This window comes from Micromys minutus (assembly GCF_963924665.1).
Source record: "Micromys minutus genome assembly, chromosome: 21".
Classification (NCBI taxonomy): domain Eukaryota; kingdom Metazoa; phylum Chordata; class Mammalia; order Rodentia; family Muridae; genus Micromys; species Micromys minutus.
Window position 1 is genome coordinate 43,610,556 of NC_137956.1, and position 16,177 is coordinate 43,626,732.

The 16,177-nt window shown below is 48.0% G+C and overlaps 1 protein-coding gene across 1 annotated transcript in view; it reads right to left on the reverse strand.

Annotated features, from left to right (window-relative positions):
* FBXL2 (F-box and leucine rich repeat protein 2) overlaps positions 1–16,177 on the reverse strand; it is a gene marked incomplete at both ends in the record, with an annotated part of 62,641 nt that overhangs the window by 25,673 nt on the left and 20,791 nt on the right. The window contains 4 exon segments of the mRNA XM_080934692.1: positions 4,890–4,951; positions 11,685–11,786; positions 11,790–11,807; positions 11,811–11,882. Coding sequence (XP_080790818.1) covers positions 4,890–4,951; positions 11,685–11,786; positions 11,790–11,807; positions 11,811–11,882 — 254 coding nt within the window.

Here is a 16,177-nt window from a genome sequence, read left to right on the forward strand (position 1 = left end):
ATCTGCCTCTAATTCACAAATGCTGGGATTAAAGACCTATGCTACCATGTCTGACTAAAATAAGAAAAATTAACATAAAAAAGACCAAAAGAGAAACATAGAAAGGATTTGGAAGAAAAGGCAGACAATGAAGATGGGAACAGAATATCTGACTGACAGGTTGTCAGACATCTTTGTGGGGGGGGGGGCGGAACATGGAAACATCAGAAAACGCAGAAACGGGGACTTGAGAAACACTCTCAAAGTAAAGACGTGTATTTTGTGAGTGTTTGTATGAGGCCAGAGCGTGCGTGTGAATTAGTGACTTCAAACGTAGAGCTGAAGCTGCAGGTGTGTTGAGCTGCCCGCGTGGGCGCTGGAAACCCAAGTCAGCAACTGCTATTGACTGCTGAGCTCAGGTCCTCGTGGAAAATTAAAACCGACTTGAAGCTATGTATTTTTTTTTTTTTTTAACGTTATGTATTCTGAGAGCTCAGAGATGCATCAGTTCCCTGAAAGCAGAGTTACGGTTGGGAGCCACGCTATGGGTGCTGGGAACTGCACCTGGGTCCTCTGTAAGAGCAACCAGCGTTCTGTTGCTTTGGTCTTAAACTCTGCACTCTTCCCTGCCACCCACCCAGAAAGATGCATGTGTGCATGGATGGCGATCATCTGCTAAAAACAATCTGAGCAAACACCCTGCCCCTGTTGGAGGCTGGTATCTGTTTACAAGTTCATGTGCATTCCGCGTCAACTTAAGTGAGGAGAAGAGCTCCCCACCCCCAAGACTGCTAAAGGTTTCTGTAGAAAGGCACCTCTCCTCTTGCCTTTCCTACATCATGTTTTCTGGACTGTTCAATAAATACAGAAGAAAAACCTCTATTAGGGACAGGCAGAGGCAGCAGACCGCACACACGCACACATGCACGTACACACGCGCACCAGCCTACAGACAGGCCAGTAGTCAAACCACAGGCAGCTGAAAGACACACAGAGAGAAGTAGAGAGTTTAAATTCGGGGTCGCTGTTGGTCTAAACTCCAAGAGGAAGACTGTTTTCATCCTTGATGAGATAGCCAGAAAATGCAGTAATGTATCTGAATTAATCAGGAAGAGGAAATACGAGCCAGTTTAATATCTACGGGATTTGCTCTCCAACGTAAACAGCAAAGTGACTATACTGGCTCGTGTTCTGTCAAGGTGACACAAGCAACAATCACCTGGGAAGGGAAAATCTCTTTTAGTTGAGAAATTGCCTCTAGAAGAGTGGCTTGTGCAGCCAGTGTGGCATTCTCTTAAGTAGTAATTGAGGTGGAAGGGCCCAGGTGTGGGGCCGGCCCTGGGAGGGTGGCCCTGAGTTCTATAAGAGAGCAGGCTGGGCAGGTCAGAGTGAGAAAACCAGCAAGCAACACCCCCTACGCCCCGCCCTCGGCCTCAGCCTCAGTTCCTAGTCCCAGTTCCTGCCCTGCCCAAGTTCCTGTATCGACTTTAGTGGATAAGGGTCTACAAACAATAACATGAGAAAAAGCCCTTTCCTCTTCAGGTTGTTTTTGCTCCGTGATGTTTCATCTGCGTAATAGTGCCAAAAGACATACAGGGATTTGGGACAATGTTTCTCGCAAGCCTTCCTCGGGAATATCCTGGAGACGAAGCACCAGAAATCAAAATGGTGACAGAGAAACTGAGTGAACAGGAAGAAAAAGAAAGAACCAAGGGGACTGTCACATCTTCAGGGGTCACACTAACAGACAAGGCTTAAATCTCAACCCACTAAAATCTGGCTTCAAAAACTGAGACTGACAATGTGGAAAATCCAGGTACTACGTCTTCAACTACAATGGGCAATCCCACTATGCTGAGCAATATCCACCTGACTCACCAGGGACAGGGAAGGTGTGAGCTAATGATGGGACTGAGAAGTAGAGAAAACAACTTTTTAAAAAAGACAATTTTTATTTGTAATATACATACATGCAAACGTGTCTTTTGTATGGGAATATGAGTGCACTTGCAGATGGGGCCCAGAAGAGGGCGCTGTATCCCCTGGAGCTGGAGTTACTAGTGGTGAAGAGCCACCAGATTCTAGTGCTGAGAACCAGACTCCATCCTCTGCGAGAGCAGTTTGTGCTCTTAACCAATGAGCTGTCCCCCCAGCACTAAGAAAATCTTTAATTCGTGAGTGAAAGGTGTGTTGAAAAAGTCAAGACTTGATCACAAAATACATGGAAAGAATACATAAATTAAAAACATTAAGTATTTTTAAAAGTATCAATAAGAACCACCAGTTGAGTGGTGGATGGTGGTGGAGCACATGGGAGGCAGATTTCTGACCCCATTACAGATGAGCCACCATGTGGGTGCTGGGAACTGAACTCAGGACCTCTGGAAGAGCAGTCAGTGCTCTTAACCGCTGAGCCATCTCTCCAGCTCAACACCAACACATCTCTTGTTAATCTCCTCTCTGCCTTATCTTTTGGAGACAAGGTCTCTCACCGAACTTAGACTCACCATTCTGCTAGGCTGGCCAGCCAAGTAACCCCTAGGACCCCCCATCTCACTGTGCCCTGGTCATTGGGGGTTAAGGTACATGCCACTGTGCCTAGATATCCAAATTCAGGCTGTCATGCCTGAAGAGCAAGCCCTTCACCCACAGAGCCACCTCAACACCTCCATAGTCCCACCTTTGGGTCATTAAAAGAATATTTTTAAACAGAGTTTCACTGTATAGCCCAGCCTGGCCTAGAACTCACAGAGGATAAAGGGGTATGCACCATGCCTGCCTAACTTAGATACTTTTACTAGAGTCAGCAACGTTAAGGAGATGTGGACAAGGACATGCAGTGAGGGGAGGGCCGGCTTGTTGCCAGAGTTGAGGGTACTAAATTTTGCATAAGAAATGTTCAGAATCCAGGTTATCATATTTTTCCAAAGCTCAGTTCTTCCTGGGTTACTTTTCCTTCAAAGGATTCTGGAGGGGGCTGGAGAGCTGGTCAGCAATCTAGAGGATGCCCTGTTCTTGCTGAGGCACTGCACTCAGTTCTCAGCGTCCCGCACATCACAGCCACAACTCCAGCTCCAGGGGATCTCACGCCCTCTTCTGGACACCGAAGGTGCTACACTCACACGCACATACCCACAGATACAAATGCACATCACTTAAAAATAAACCTTTAAAAACAAAACAAAAAGATACTGGAGACCAGAAGGTGAGGAACGCCTCTGGGTAGCCACTGGTAGTTCTTACGGGCTCCTCCCAGCTGCAGCCTGAGTCTGTCTTCAGGTCTCTGTGGAGGGCAGGGGTCTCAGCCCCCCCCCCCCCGCTCCCTTGACCACTGAACTCCCTGTTTCCCCACCCTCTTCCACAGGCTCATTCTTCAAGCATTTTCTCATCTGTCAACCAACGGCACTGCAGTGACCAAACAATTCTAGAATCTCTGTGACCCTCAGCTACAGCTAGGTTGGCTGTGGGTGCCACGGGCTGGCCGTTCCACAGAAAGACAACCAGGAGAACTAACTTCTAACGTGGGTTTAGAAATGACCAAAGAGAAAGACAACAGCCCTTATTTAGACCTCTGTATCAGCAAATAGAAACCACTCGATGGTTGAGTATAAAAGCTAACCCTAACACATGGGGCGGGGGGTTAGTGGCTTGGAGTCATAAACAGCAGCAGCATTCACGGGCAGGGTGGAGTCTAACCACAGCCTGGCGAAGGCTGACTAATGCTCTGGCTGCCTGCGGCTGGCTATGGCTCCCAGTGCACTAATGCTATACTCACACTGCAGACCGAGGCCTGGGTTACACAAGTGGTCCAGCTCAGGCTGGAGTCGCTTCCCAGGTCATGTCCCCTGCCGTTGTATAGTGACAACAGTCCACCCTGGTCTCAGCCTCGTTGGATTGGATGGCTCTTTTTCTGCAGCCTTTGTTGATCTGTGGTAGCTCAGAGTCCTCGGACCTCCACAAGTGCACTATAGCACAGGTACAGGCCTCCATCCCACAAACACACACATGTAACTCATCAAGAATTACCCCCAATAATCAAGCAAAACACAGATCAAATTGTGAAGTCTAAACCGATGTGGCGTATCCAGGGATCGGGTCACACTCCCCATCTCTCTCTAGATGTAAGCATCTTCTACTCCGTGAATACTGTGAACTTCCTGTCGAAGCGCCTCACCCTGGGCCAGCACCACACACAGAAGGAACACCCACCCTTGGATCAGAACCTGTTCTTGTTCTGAGGGACACTGGTGACAGTCTGGAAAATGCCACTCAAAGATGATCACGTATAGTCATGTAAAGAATTGGGATGTGACCAGCCTCTACAACTAACAACAATTTGACAACTGCAGAATTAAAAAACAAAACAAAAAACCCCAAAACCAAGAACAAAGTTGCAGTGCCCAGTGGCAAACAAGTGCCATCTGCAGGCTCCTTTGGTGAAATGACAAGCAAGTGACTGTTTTCTGAACAAGGACACCATTTGCTCTCAGGTGTCAATTAGAACGCATTCTGCTCAATACCTGGGGACAGCACTCTGGATGTTCACCTAGGGTATCATAAGCACACATCTTTTGTCACTGCTGAACAACTCATCTCTTAGAAAGTGCCAAAACTCTCTGGCCACAAGAGCCCACACCTGTGTAGCAATAATCTTTCCCCAGTTACCAATCAAGTTACAATTGTCTATTCATGCCAAAGGGGCACCTGCTGACAACTGCTACAATTCAGACTCCGTACACTCTGGAGCAGACCAAGAAAACTCGGCAAGAAGCCGGACAGCTTCCTATAAGACAAACCAGAAAGTCGGCTGGGTTCTGTTCCTTTCTAGCCCAGGACTAGACCAGAACAGAGGCCATCTTGCAACTAGAGGCCCGAGCCAAACTAGGGCTCTCTAACATGTATACACTTACCTTAAGAGAAGCTCCTTGGGTAACTTTTTGTTGATAAGGCCATCATCATTGTTTGAGAAAACCTGCAAGAGAAGAAAAGTTGGAAAACAGTTCTTTGGACATTGTATGAAGAAACTAAGTCCCATGTTTTTTGTACTGGATCAGAACATTAATACTTACTGCCCTGAAGGGAAAAAAAAAAACCATCTTCACCTCTTGAGTTCAGGTCCCAGAAGCCACATTGAACATCTTACAAGCACCTGTACCTCCAGCTCTAGGAGACCCAACATCCCTGGCCTCTGTGGCCCTAGCACTTCACCACCCCAAACCCCCACTAACACATATACATAACTAAAATTAATAGAAATAGATTTTTAAAAATGTCAGCGCACAGCCTTCTGCACAGTACTGGAGTCTCTGGTAAGCTCACAGCAAGAGAAACAGCAGATGTAAAGGGAGTAACAGGGCAGCCTCCATTTAAAGACATTGCTGGAGAGATGGCTCAGTGGTTAAGAACACTGACTGCTCTTCCAGGGGTCCCGAGTCCAAGTCCCAGCAACCACATGGTGGCTCATAACCATCTGTAATGGGATCTGATGCCCTCTTCTGTTGTGTCTGAAGACAGCTACAGTGTACTTATATATAATAAATAAATATTTAAAAAAATAAAGACATGGTATTGTACATACACAACTCTAGAACCACAAATCATCATAACTTATCAAAAAGTTCCATGATGTTACACATTTATAGAAAAAGTGCACTTTAAATTTTTTATTTTATTTTTAATTGTGTGTGTGTGTGTGTGTGTGTGTGCGTGTGTGTGTGCATGTGAGTGCAGCACCCAAGAAGGTCAGAAGAAGGCATTGGATCTCCTGGAGCTGGAATTCTAGGCTTGTGAGCTGTCCACCCGACATAGGTGCTAGGACCTGAACTCTAGTTTTCTACAAGAGCAGCCAGTGCTCTTAACAACTGAGCCATCTCTCCATCTTCAAGAGATCTAAGGAGATCTATGCCGTTTCTTCTCCAACCTTTCTCATCTACCTAGTTTTGGGGAGTTGGAAGGGACTGGGGTGGAGAAGGTGGTTGCTATAAGAACCCAATAAAGTAACTAAAAAGGATGGTTACAGGGAACAGGACTGAAAGCCCAGATGCAAACTCTCACAGCCGGGAGCCATCGATTTAAATGAAAACAAACAAACAAACAAACAAACAAATAAATAGTCATTTCAAGAACTGGCACAGTAGGCCAGGATAGCCTTGTGTAAACAATGGGGCTGGACATTCCCTCCCCACACGGATGATGTAAACACAGGATCAACAACATCACAACATCAGCCCTTGTGTGAGTCTTAAACTATGGTGGGAAACATGAAGGCAACAGTAACAACAACAAAGTGGGAAGGGTGGACTCCATCACGACCAACACCTTCTTGATACAAAAGGCATCTAGAAATGAAAAGGATGCCCCTGGAACCCCAGCACGGCAGAGACAGAGGCAGGAGGACTGCCACAGTTTGAAGCCACACTATCATATGATGGGAGTTCCAGGGCACGCAAGGAGACCTTGAGGGAGCAGGGGCAGTGACCACAGAGGTGACAGAGACACAGAAACAGACGACTACTCATGGATATTACCATCAACATGTAGGACATCTCCAGAAGAAAACGGCAGGCCACCGCTGGGGAGAGACGCAGTGGGGTAAAAACACCTCAGCAAGCATGAGGGTCTGGGCTCAAATCCACTGTACCCACATTTAAAAAAAACATGGCTGAGCATGCTGGGAACCCCAGCACTGGGGAGAGTGTGCAGTGTTGAAACAGGTCGGTCCAAGGAAATCACTGACTAGCTAGTTGGGCTGAAAAGGTGTTTCAGGTTCAGTGCGAGACTCTGCCTCAAGGCAAAAGTGACAGATGAAGACTTCCAACACCTTGCTCTGGCCTCTACGTGCACAGACATGTGAACCCTCACACGAGTGTGTTCTCTGCTCATGACACAACTCACACTTAAAGGTAGCCCAGTGAAGAACTGGCAGAGAAGCCAGAGCTGACGGCACACATGCCTTCAGTCCCAGTACCTGGGAAGATGAGGCAGAAGTGTTCACCTGTGTCATGATTTTTGAGACCAGTCTGGGCAACAGAGTAAGACCCATCTCACAGAATAAACAAAGGGCATACCCCGGTTGACGGAGTGCTTGCCTCATGTGCAGAGAAAGACCTGGTTCTCATTCCCTGCACAGCATAAACAGGCTGCACTGAAGTCCACTCTTACCCTGGCACTTAGGAGGGAAAGGAATGGGCACTGGAACATCAAGGTTACTGTCACCTACCCAACAAGCTTGAGGCTCCCTGTGATACTGGAGACACTAACAGCACACATAGACAGACAGACAGACACACACACACATACCCCAAAGTGGTAGCATACACCTTTGATCCCAAGACTTGGGAAGCAGAGGCTGGTGGATCTCTAATTTCAAGGTCTACACAGTAAGACCCTGTCCCATCAAACAAACAACAAAACTTCAAAACTCACAGGTGCCTGTTAACTCCGGCTCCAGGTGACCCAATATTCTTTTCTGGCCTTCTCAAGCACCCACCCAGACACATAATTAAAAATAAGCCTCAAAAGCTGGGCAGTGGTGGCGCACGCCTTTACTCCCAGCACTTCGGAGGCAGAGGCAGGTAGATCCCTGAGTCCCAGGCCAGCCTGGTCTAAAGAGCTGTTTCCAGAATACCCAGGGCTACGCAGAGAATCCCCGTCTTGAGAAATCATGAATCAATGAGTCAATCGATCTCAAAACAACAAACGAGGAAACCAAACAGGCGGTGGCTGCGTCAGTCAAGGGTCTTATTGGGGAACTAATACTGTTCTGACTGGAGAAGGCGCCCACTGGATTCCCTTCCAAACACGTTTGTCCATGCCACAGATTGGCACGGTTGGCCTTGGTCACTCACAGGGACTCATGTTTGCAGTGGGCGGCAATTACTGCTGAGAAGTCACACCTGGTCACGCTGCTGGGAATAGCCGGCTGCTGAAAGATGAGCCCTAAAAAGGACACTGATGTCACTCCCTCCAAGGGATGTGACTGTCTATATACCCGAAGCCTGCAGAAGGCCGGCCATCGCAGAGCAGAGAGCAAGCCATGGTCACTGTCACACACAGAGCTACACAGATAACTAAACAAAACCGAAACGAATTCTGCAGGGTGTTATCATCACCCCTGCAGCTTGTCAGAGAGAGGAGTGGGAAGAGATTGGTTGACAAGACACTGAAATCCTTTTTAATCTTTAGAGGAAGAAGGGTGGCTGTGAGCCACCCTGTGGCCGCTGGGACCCGAACCCGGGTCCTATGCAAGAACAGCAAGGCTCCTAACCACTGACCCATCTTTCCAGCCCCCAAACATTGGGAGTATTTAATATTTGATTTTATTTTACCTATATGTACACATTTATATGAACATATGTCATGTGTGTATACAAGGCTCAAAGAGGCCAGAAAGGAACAGCAGATCCTAGAATTGAAGTTACAGGCAGTTGGGAGCTGTCACCTGTCATGTGGGTGCTGGGAACCAAACCCAGGGCCTCTAATGTTTTTCTGTTTATTCTCTTTCATTCTGTGTCCATAGGTGTTTGTCTGTCATGTATGTCTGTGTGCCACTTGCAAACCTCGTACCTGCAGAGACCAGAAGAAGGTCTCAGATCCCCTGGCAATGGAGTTACAGATGGCTGTGAGCAGCCACGGGGCTGCTGGGAGTTGAACCTGGGACTTCTAGAAGAGCACTCAGTGCTCCTAACCACTGGGCAATCTTTCCAGCCCCTCCTCAGATTCTTGACCTTAATGTAGCGCATACTTTAGTTTGGAAGGCTTTAGTGTGAAGGTTAAGGTTGTAGCCGAGTTCAAATCCTTCCTTGGCCGCTGACCAGCTACTTCTCGACTAGACAAAGCACATACGTCCTCAGTCTAGGTCTACTACATGTGTTTAGTAATAATGTCCGTCTCATGGGGACGGTGGAAGGGTGAAGGAATTCAATGTGATTAGCCCAATCTGGAAGAAGGTGCTGTTAAAGTGGCTGAAATGACTCTTCACAGAAACCGCATCAGGAACGGAAATCCAGACTCTATGGTAGTGAGCCCAGAGATCTCATGGCATAAGCGGCTCTGTCTCAACCAGCACCTCCCCCTCCAGTTTTGGGCACCGTGGGCTTTGCCCCTCTAGCACTGAGCTACATCCCAGACCCTTTCACTGTGAGACAAGAGCTCTCTAAATTACCCAGGTGGGCCTTGAACTTAAGACCTTTCTGCCATAGCCTGTGTCAGAAGCATATATGCCAGCAATCCTTGTACCCAGCAGGCTGAGGCAGGAGAATCAGCTCAAATTCGAAGTCCAGATGGCCTACATAGTGTGTTCTAGACCAGCCAGAAGTTATTTTAAAAAATTGCCTTAAAAGGTAAAAACAAATAAAAACCTACAAGAGCCCAGTTGGTAAAGTGCTTGTCACATAGGTCTGAGGACCTGTGCTTGACACCCAGAACACAGGTAACACAAACAACCAAACCCCAGCTTTATCCCAGCAGAGGACAGAGGTGACCTTTGGGGCTCAGTGGCCAGCCAGTCTAGACTAATTGGTAAGTGTCAGGTTCAGAGAGAGACTCAGACTTTAAAAAAAAAAAAAACAAAAAACAACAACAACAACAACAACAAAAACCTAGGTAGGTTGGCCTCTGACCTACATACACACACACACACACACACACTCACTCACTCATACACAAACATACACACACACACACACCTGCACACACAAACAGAAAAGTGAAAAGAAGGTTAAGAAAGAAACTGTAGAGAGGAAAACTATCATCAAACATTTCAATTTGAAGTCTCCCCCAAATTCATGTTTCCCATGCCTGTAATAAACTGTACCCAATAATACATAAAAAAACATCAGAAAGTGGGGTGCAAAATAGGGGAGACATCAAACAATGAAATAAAATGGGAAAAGCATGTTGATTTGGCATGCAATTTAAAAAATAAAATTATAAGGTAAATGAAATAATAACAAAACTCATTGGCAACAAGGTAAGATATTCTAACACCTCGGGTGTTCCAAATGAACTAAATCAAACCAACCCCTGGATGTGTGTGTAAAGCAACCACAGGTAAAGTTAGGAAGAGGAGGAGGAAGAGGAGGGGGCAGAGGGACTGAGAAGAGAGGGGAGAGCAAGAAGCAACTTTTAAAAATAACACTATTTCTTCCTGAGCACCAAACGGCATTGTATAAACCATCAGTTCTGTGGCCCACAAAGAGCAGATACCGAGTCTGAACACAGACCGAGGTGACGGACAAACTGCCAGAGCTGTCCTAGGCAGACGTGTGGACACATCCACAAGCCTGTGAGCGCTGATCCCTTCCGTTGCTAAAGGGAAGAACGGAGTCGAGTCGGGAGGGGGCAGGCATGCTCACTCTGCGGACAGCACCTAACCCGGGGCTGAGACCTAGATGCAAATCGCTCCAGAAAGCTCAGCACCAAAAAGCATCCAAACAAGAAAGAAGCGGCTCTCTTCTACTCCACAGTATGGCCACAGGGACACAGAGAGCTCTACCGTACCACTTGTCTGTGGTGTCTGTACCCTAAGTCACGAGGAAGCCATGGAGGGGGGGGGGCGTTAGGAGCTGCAACCTGGACAGAGATGGAGGAAGACAATCACTGACCTCTGGACCTCATACCTCATGCTTACACACACACACACACACACACACACACACACACACACACCAAGCAAATCTCCATATAGTCACTCATGGTAAATACGTATTTTTTCTTACATTATTTAATGGAGAACATGCCCTGTACAGAGGTCAGAGGCTAATTAATACACAGGACTCTCGGATCCCAACACTCGTGGGTCAGGAGTAGAGAACTCAGGTGATCGGGATTGGCAACAAGTACCTTTACCCACTGAACCATCTCACCGGACCTCTATATATGTATTTCTTAAAATTTTGCACTTCTCTATTAGCTAACCCTCAAATACCCCATTCCCAGGGTGTGTCACAAACTAGGAAACCCACTCCTCTTCCGGATAGAGGCCTCTCAAGGAATCACACTTTAACCTCGCCCATTAGAACCAGCGCGCAGGCCAAGTCAATTAAGGCTTCAAACAAGAAGTTAATGGAGGCCAGGTGGCATGCCCACAGCCTTTCAAGTTTATTGAGCAAAGCTAACGGCTTCTGTAAGGCGTTTACAACGTACTAAAGACAGATTCATTAAATCCCTCACTGAGAGTGCAGCACTCGGGGAAAGAAAAAAGTCCAGTTCAATGCTCCCTATTTTTATAAAAGGGGTGAAAGGGTATCTCCGAAGCCACCCATTAAATCCCGTCGTGCTGGAAGCCCCGTCAGGGCGTAGAACTTGAAACAAATACATGGTTCGATATTGACATCATTGTATAAAAGCAACCTGAAGTATGCAGCCTGAAGTGTGTGTGGCTGTGGGTTTCTATGTAACCACACCCTCTGGTGGCTTCCCGGGCACGCTCGGGACGAACAGCGTCACGGGGTCAAGATGGTCCACCGAGTGGAGGTCCGGGGTCCATCTGAGAGCATAGCGTCCCGGTGTCCCCTGCATGCAGGACCTGGGGACCCAGGTTGTCAGGACCGATCTCACCAGCTTTGCTTTGCCCTGCCCTGCCCTGCCCTGTCCGGCCTCATCTGACCCGGCCCTGCCCTGCCCTGCCCCGTCCAGCAGCCCTTGGCTCTTCTCTGCGCCCTTCCCTAGGCGCCCAGCATCTCCGCTGTCCCGCGGGCGCGGGCCCCAGACTCACCATGGCCGCGAGCGCGCCCACAGCCTGAAATCACACGGCGCTGGCGACGCCCGTTGTCCTGGTGACGCCAGCCCGGCGCACCGCCCAGGCCTCAAGGTGGGCTCGGAGACGGTCATTGGCCCGCGTCTGCCACGTGGTCCGTAGGCGCGCCCTTTGGCCCGCCCACCTTTCCTTGCCCCACGCAGCTCTGAGGAGGGGGCTGCCTGCCCTGGGGCTCCACACCTGGTCCTTTCCCATCATCTCAGCATCACCTTGATGCCCTTGCAACCGACAGGTGTCCCAGATATGCACTGGCCAGAGCAAGATACCTGTGTGAATTCCCTCTATTAAAAAAACTAAACAAGGGGCTGGAGAGATGGCTCAGTGGTTAAGAGCACTGACTGCTCTTCCAGAGGTCCCGAGTCCAAGTCCCAGCAACCACATGGTGGCTCACAACCATCTGTAATGAGATCTGGTACCCTCTTCTGGCATGTCTGAAGAGACAGTGTACTCATATACATAAAATAAATAAATCTTTAAAGGCAAACAACAACAAAACCCTAAATTGTTGCACCTGGGGATGTGACTTTTAGTTGGTAGCCCGCTTGCCTAAGGTGCATGAAGCCCTAGGTTCCATCCCCAATGCCACATAAACCTAGCATGGTGGGGCACACCTGTAACCTCAGCGTGGGGAGGTGAAAGCCAGAGGACCAGAAAGGTCATCCTCAGCTACCTAGCGAGCAAGTTCGAGGTCAGCCTAGAATATATAAGACCTTATCTTGAAAACAAAAGCAAAACAAATACCAATCACCCAAGATGGCACTCAACTCTTGGAGCCATTTTAAATGACCAATGAATATGATGACAGCAAATCCCAGCACCTGAAGTGGTCACGACTGGTATTCTAATCTATCTGCTTGCATGCTTCCAATCAAATACATACCGAAGCATGAACTTATTCTATAAGCTATTGCCTCTGATAAAGATTATTATCCCTAAGCTGGTGCAAAGTGGCTAAGGTGGAATCCTAAATACTTGGGAGAGTGAGGCAGGAGGAACCCTTGAGTCGGGAGTTCAAATCAAGACTGACCAATATAGAGAGGCATCATCTCAAACACATAAACATCGAAGAGAGAGGCATTGGGACTGGCTTGAGCTTTTGAAACCTTGAAGCCCACCCCTACTGACACACTTCCTCCAACAAGACCACACCTCCTAATCCTTCTCAAGTAGTGCCATTCTCTGATGACTAAGCATCCAAATACATGAGACTATGGGAGCCTTTTTTTTTTTTTTAAAGATTTATTTATTATATGCACTGCAGCTGTCTTCAGACACACCAGAAGAGGGCATCAGATCCCATTACAGATGGTTGTGAGCCACCATGTGGTTGCTGGGAATTGAATTCAGGACCTCTGGAAGAGCAGTCAGTGCTCTTAACCTCTGAGCCATCTCTCCAGCTCTCCAGCCCCATGGAAGCTATTCTTACTCAAACCACCACAGTAGGCCAAATGATTCTGTACAACATGTCTTTGATTTCCATCTTGCTGGAGTGCTGGGATTGCTGACACAGCACCTGCATCTGTCCTTGTGTGGCTTCCAGGGACCAGCCTTGTGTCACCAGACTTGAGCAGCAAGTGTAGAGCCACCTTGCCAACCCTGGTGAAACTATTTCTAATCAATATCTCTCCATTTCCAGAATCAAGTATCAAGTATCTTTTTTTTTTTCAGAAACAGTATCAAGGCTTTTAGCAACTGTTGGACTAGGCTTAGGTTAGAGGCTTCCCCAAACTTTTTGTTAGTGTTGTTTTGAGGGTAACTTGGTGATCCCTTTCAGTTTCTTTGGATTTTGTTCTTGCTGCTTAGCACAGGTTGGTTTAGAACTCATGATGGTTCTGCCTCAGCTGAGATTGTAGGCATGTTTCGACAAGTCTTCTCCAAACTGTATATTAGTTAAGTGCTAGATTTCTTTTTTAAATCATTTGATTTTATGCATATGAGTATGTATGTTTGCACACTACATGTCTGCCATGGACCATATGTGTGCTGGGTAACTGCCAAGGCCAAAAAAAAATGGCATCACATCCTCTGGACCTGGAATTACCGATGGTTCTGAGCCACAGTGTAGGTGCTAGAAATCAATCCTGGATCCTCTTATCCAATGAACCTTGTCTCTAACCCCAGTTTCTTGATACCTTGCAGATTCAGCCACCTTACTCTTCTGCAGCTTCCCTGGTTTCTCAGCCTCTTCCCTCCCATCTTGAGGTTGGTATCAGCCAAGTTCTTCAAAGCTGTGGTATCATGGTTAGGGCATGGATGCAGGAGGCATAGAGATCCAGGGAGATCCAGGGTCCTGATGGTAGTTTGACACACCTTCAAGGGGAATGTTGTGGTTGTGGATGCATTGGGCAAGTCGAGGTGGTGCAAAGAGATAGCAGATAGAATGATGAATGGCTGGGGTCAAGCTCCAGGTTCCATTCAAACACCATTGGAGCAGGAAAAGAAGGTGCCTCTTGGAGGAGAATGTCTCTATTTATTCTTAATTCTATTGTCAATGCTCTCTCTCTCTCTCTCTCTCTCTCTCTATCTATCTATCTATCTCTATCTCTCTGTCTCTCTCTGTCTCTCTCTCTGTCTCTCTCTCTCCCTCTCTCTGTCTCTCTCTGTCTCTCTCTCTGTCTCTGTCTCTCTCTCTCTCTCTCTCTCTCTCTCTCTCTCTCTCTGTGTGTGTGTGTGTGTGTGTGTGTTCAAATGAAGTATGTGTGGGTATGAATGATACAGTGCTTATGTAGAATTCAGAGGACAATTCTGTGAAGCTGGTCCTTTCCTTCTACCAGTTCAGAGATCAAACTAAGCTTGCACTGCCTCAAAAGGTCACCACCTTTGCTACTGAACAATAGAAGTTATTCTTTTTTTTTTAATTATTTTTTAAACGACTTTATTTTGCAAAACAAAGATAAATGTACAGATTTTAAACATTTTTTGCTTAAAATTATACATTTTTGTCAGTACTATTTTTTCAGACATTAAAATAAATTTTACATAAAACCATGTGAATATGTTTTTTAGTCAGTACTTGATTTTTTTCAAGGGCTTGACAGTATGCATTGAAAACCTACTAGTTGCAATAAGCGTAAAGTACATGCAAAACAAAACGCAACATGGAAATAGTCAAAGTCTTCTTGTTTTGTGAATATATGTATATTTTTTGTTTTCTTTATTTCTTGGACTTCATACAGTCTGTGAGTTGTTTCTGGGGGAGTGCAAGCCTCTGGGGTTAGCATCCCACTATCAGTGACTGCATATTATGTCTGTTCTTTTGTGACTGGGTTATCTCACTCAGGATGATCTTCTCTAGATGCAGCCATTTTCTTAAGAATTTGGTTAAGTCATTGTTTCTGGTGGCTGAGTAGTATTCCATTGTGTATATGTACCACAATTTTTGTATCCATTCGTCTAATAGAAGTTACTCTAAGTAATCCATAATATATCTGGCAAAACACAAATCAAGATAAAGCTTACTTTAGTTTGCTTTCCAAGCACACTGTAGTTATTTAAATGATAATAACCCCAGTAGGCTCATATGTTTGAATATCAGTTCCCCAGTTGGTGGAACAGTTTGGGAAGGATTAGAGGCTGTGGCCTTGTTGAAGGAGATGTGTCACTGGGGGTGGAGCTTGGAGGTTTCAAACGGCCATGCCATTCCCAGTTAGCTCTCTCTGCCTGGCTTGTGGGTCAGGATATAAGCTGTCAGCTATGGCTTCAGTGCTATGCCTGCCTGCCTGTCTGCCTGCCTGCCTGCCTGCCTGCCTGCCTGCCTGCCTGCCTGCCTGCCTGCGTGCCTGCGTGCCTGCCTGCCTGCGTGCCTGCGTGCCTGCCTGCCTGCGTGCCTGCGTGCCTGCCTGCCTGCCTGCCTGCCTGCGTGCCTGCGTGCCTGCGTGCCTGCGTGCCTGCCTGCCTGCTGCCTGCCTGCCTGCTGCCTGCCTGCCTGCTGCCTGCCTGCCTGCTGCCTGCCTGCCTGCTGCCTGCCTGCTGCCTGCCTGCCTGCCTGCTGCCTGCCTGCCTGCCTGCCTGCTGCCTGCTGCCTGCCTGCCTGCCTGCTGCCTGCCTGCCTGCCTGCTGCCTGCCTGCGTGCCTGCGTGCCTGCCTGCCTGCCTGCTGCCTGCCTGCTGCCTGCCTGCTGCCTGCCTGCCTGCCTGCCTGCCTGCCTGCCTGCCTGCTGCCTGCTGCCTGCCTGCCTGCCTGCTGCCTGCCTGCCTGCCTGCTGCCTGCCTGCCTGCCTGCCTGCTGCCTGCTGCCTGCCTGCCTGCCTGCTGCCTGCCTGCCTGCCTGCTGCCTGCCTGCTGCCTGCTGCCTGCCTGCCTGCCTGCCTGCTGCCTGCCTGCCTGCCTGCTGCCTGCCTGCCTGCCTGCCTGCTGCCTGCCTGCCTGCCTGCTGCCTGCCTGCTGCCTGCTGCCTGCCTGCCTGCCTGCCTGCCTGCCTGCCACTGTGCTTCCTGCTATG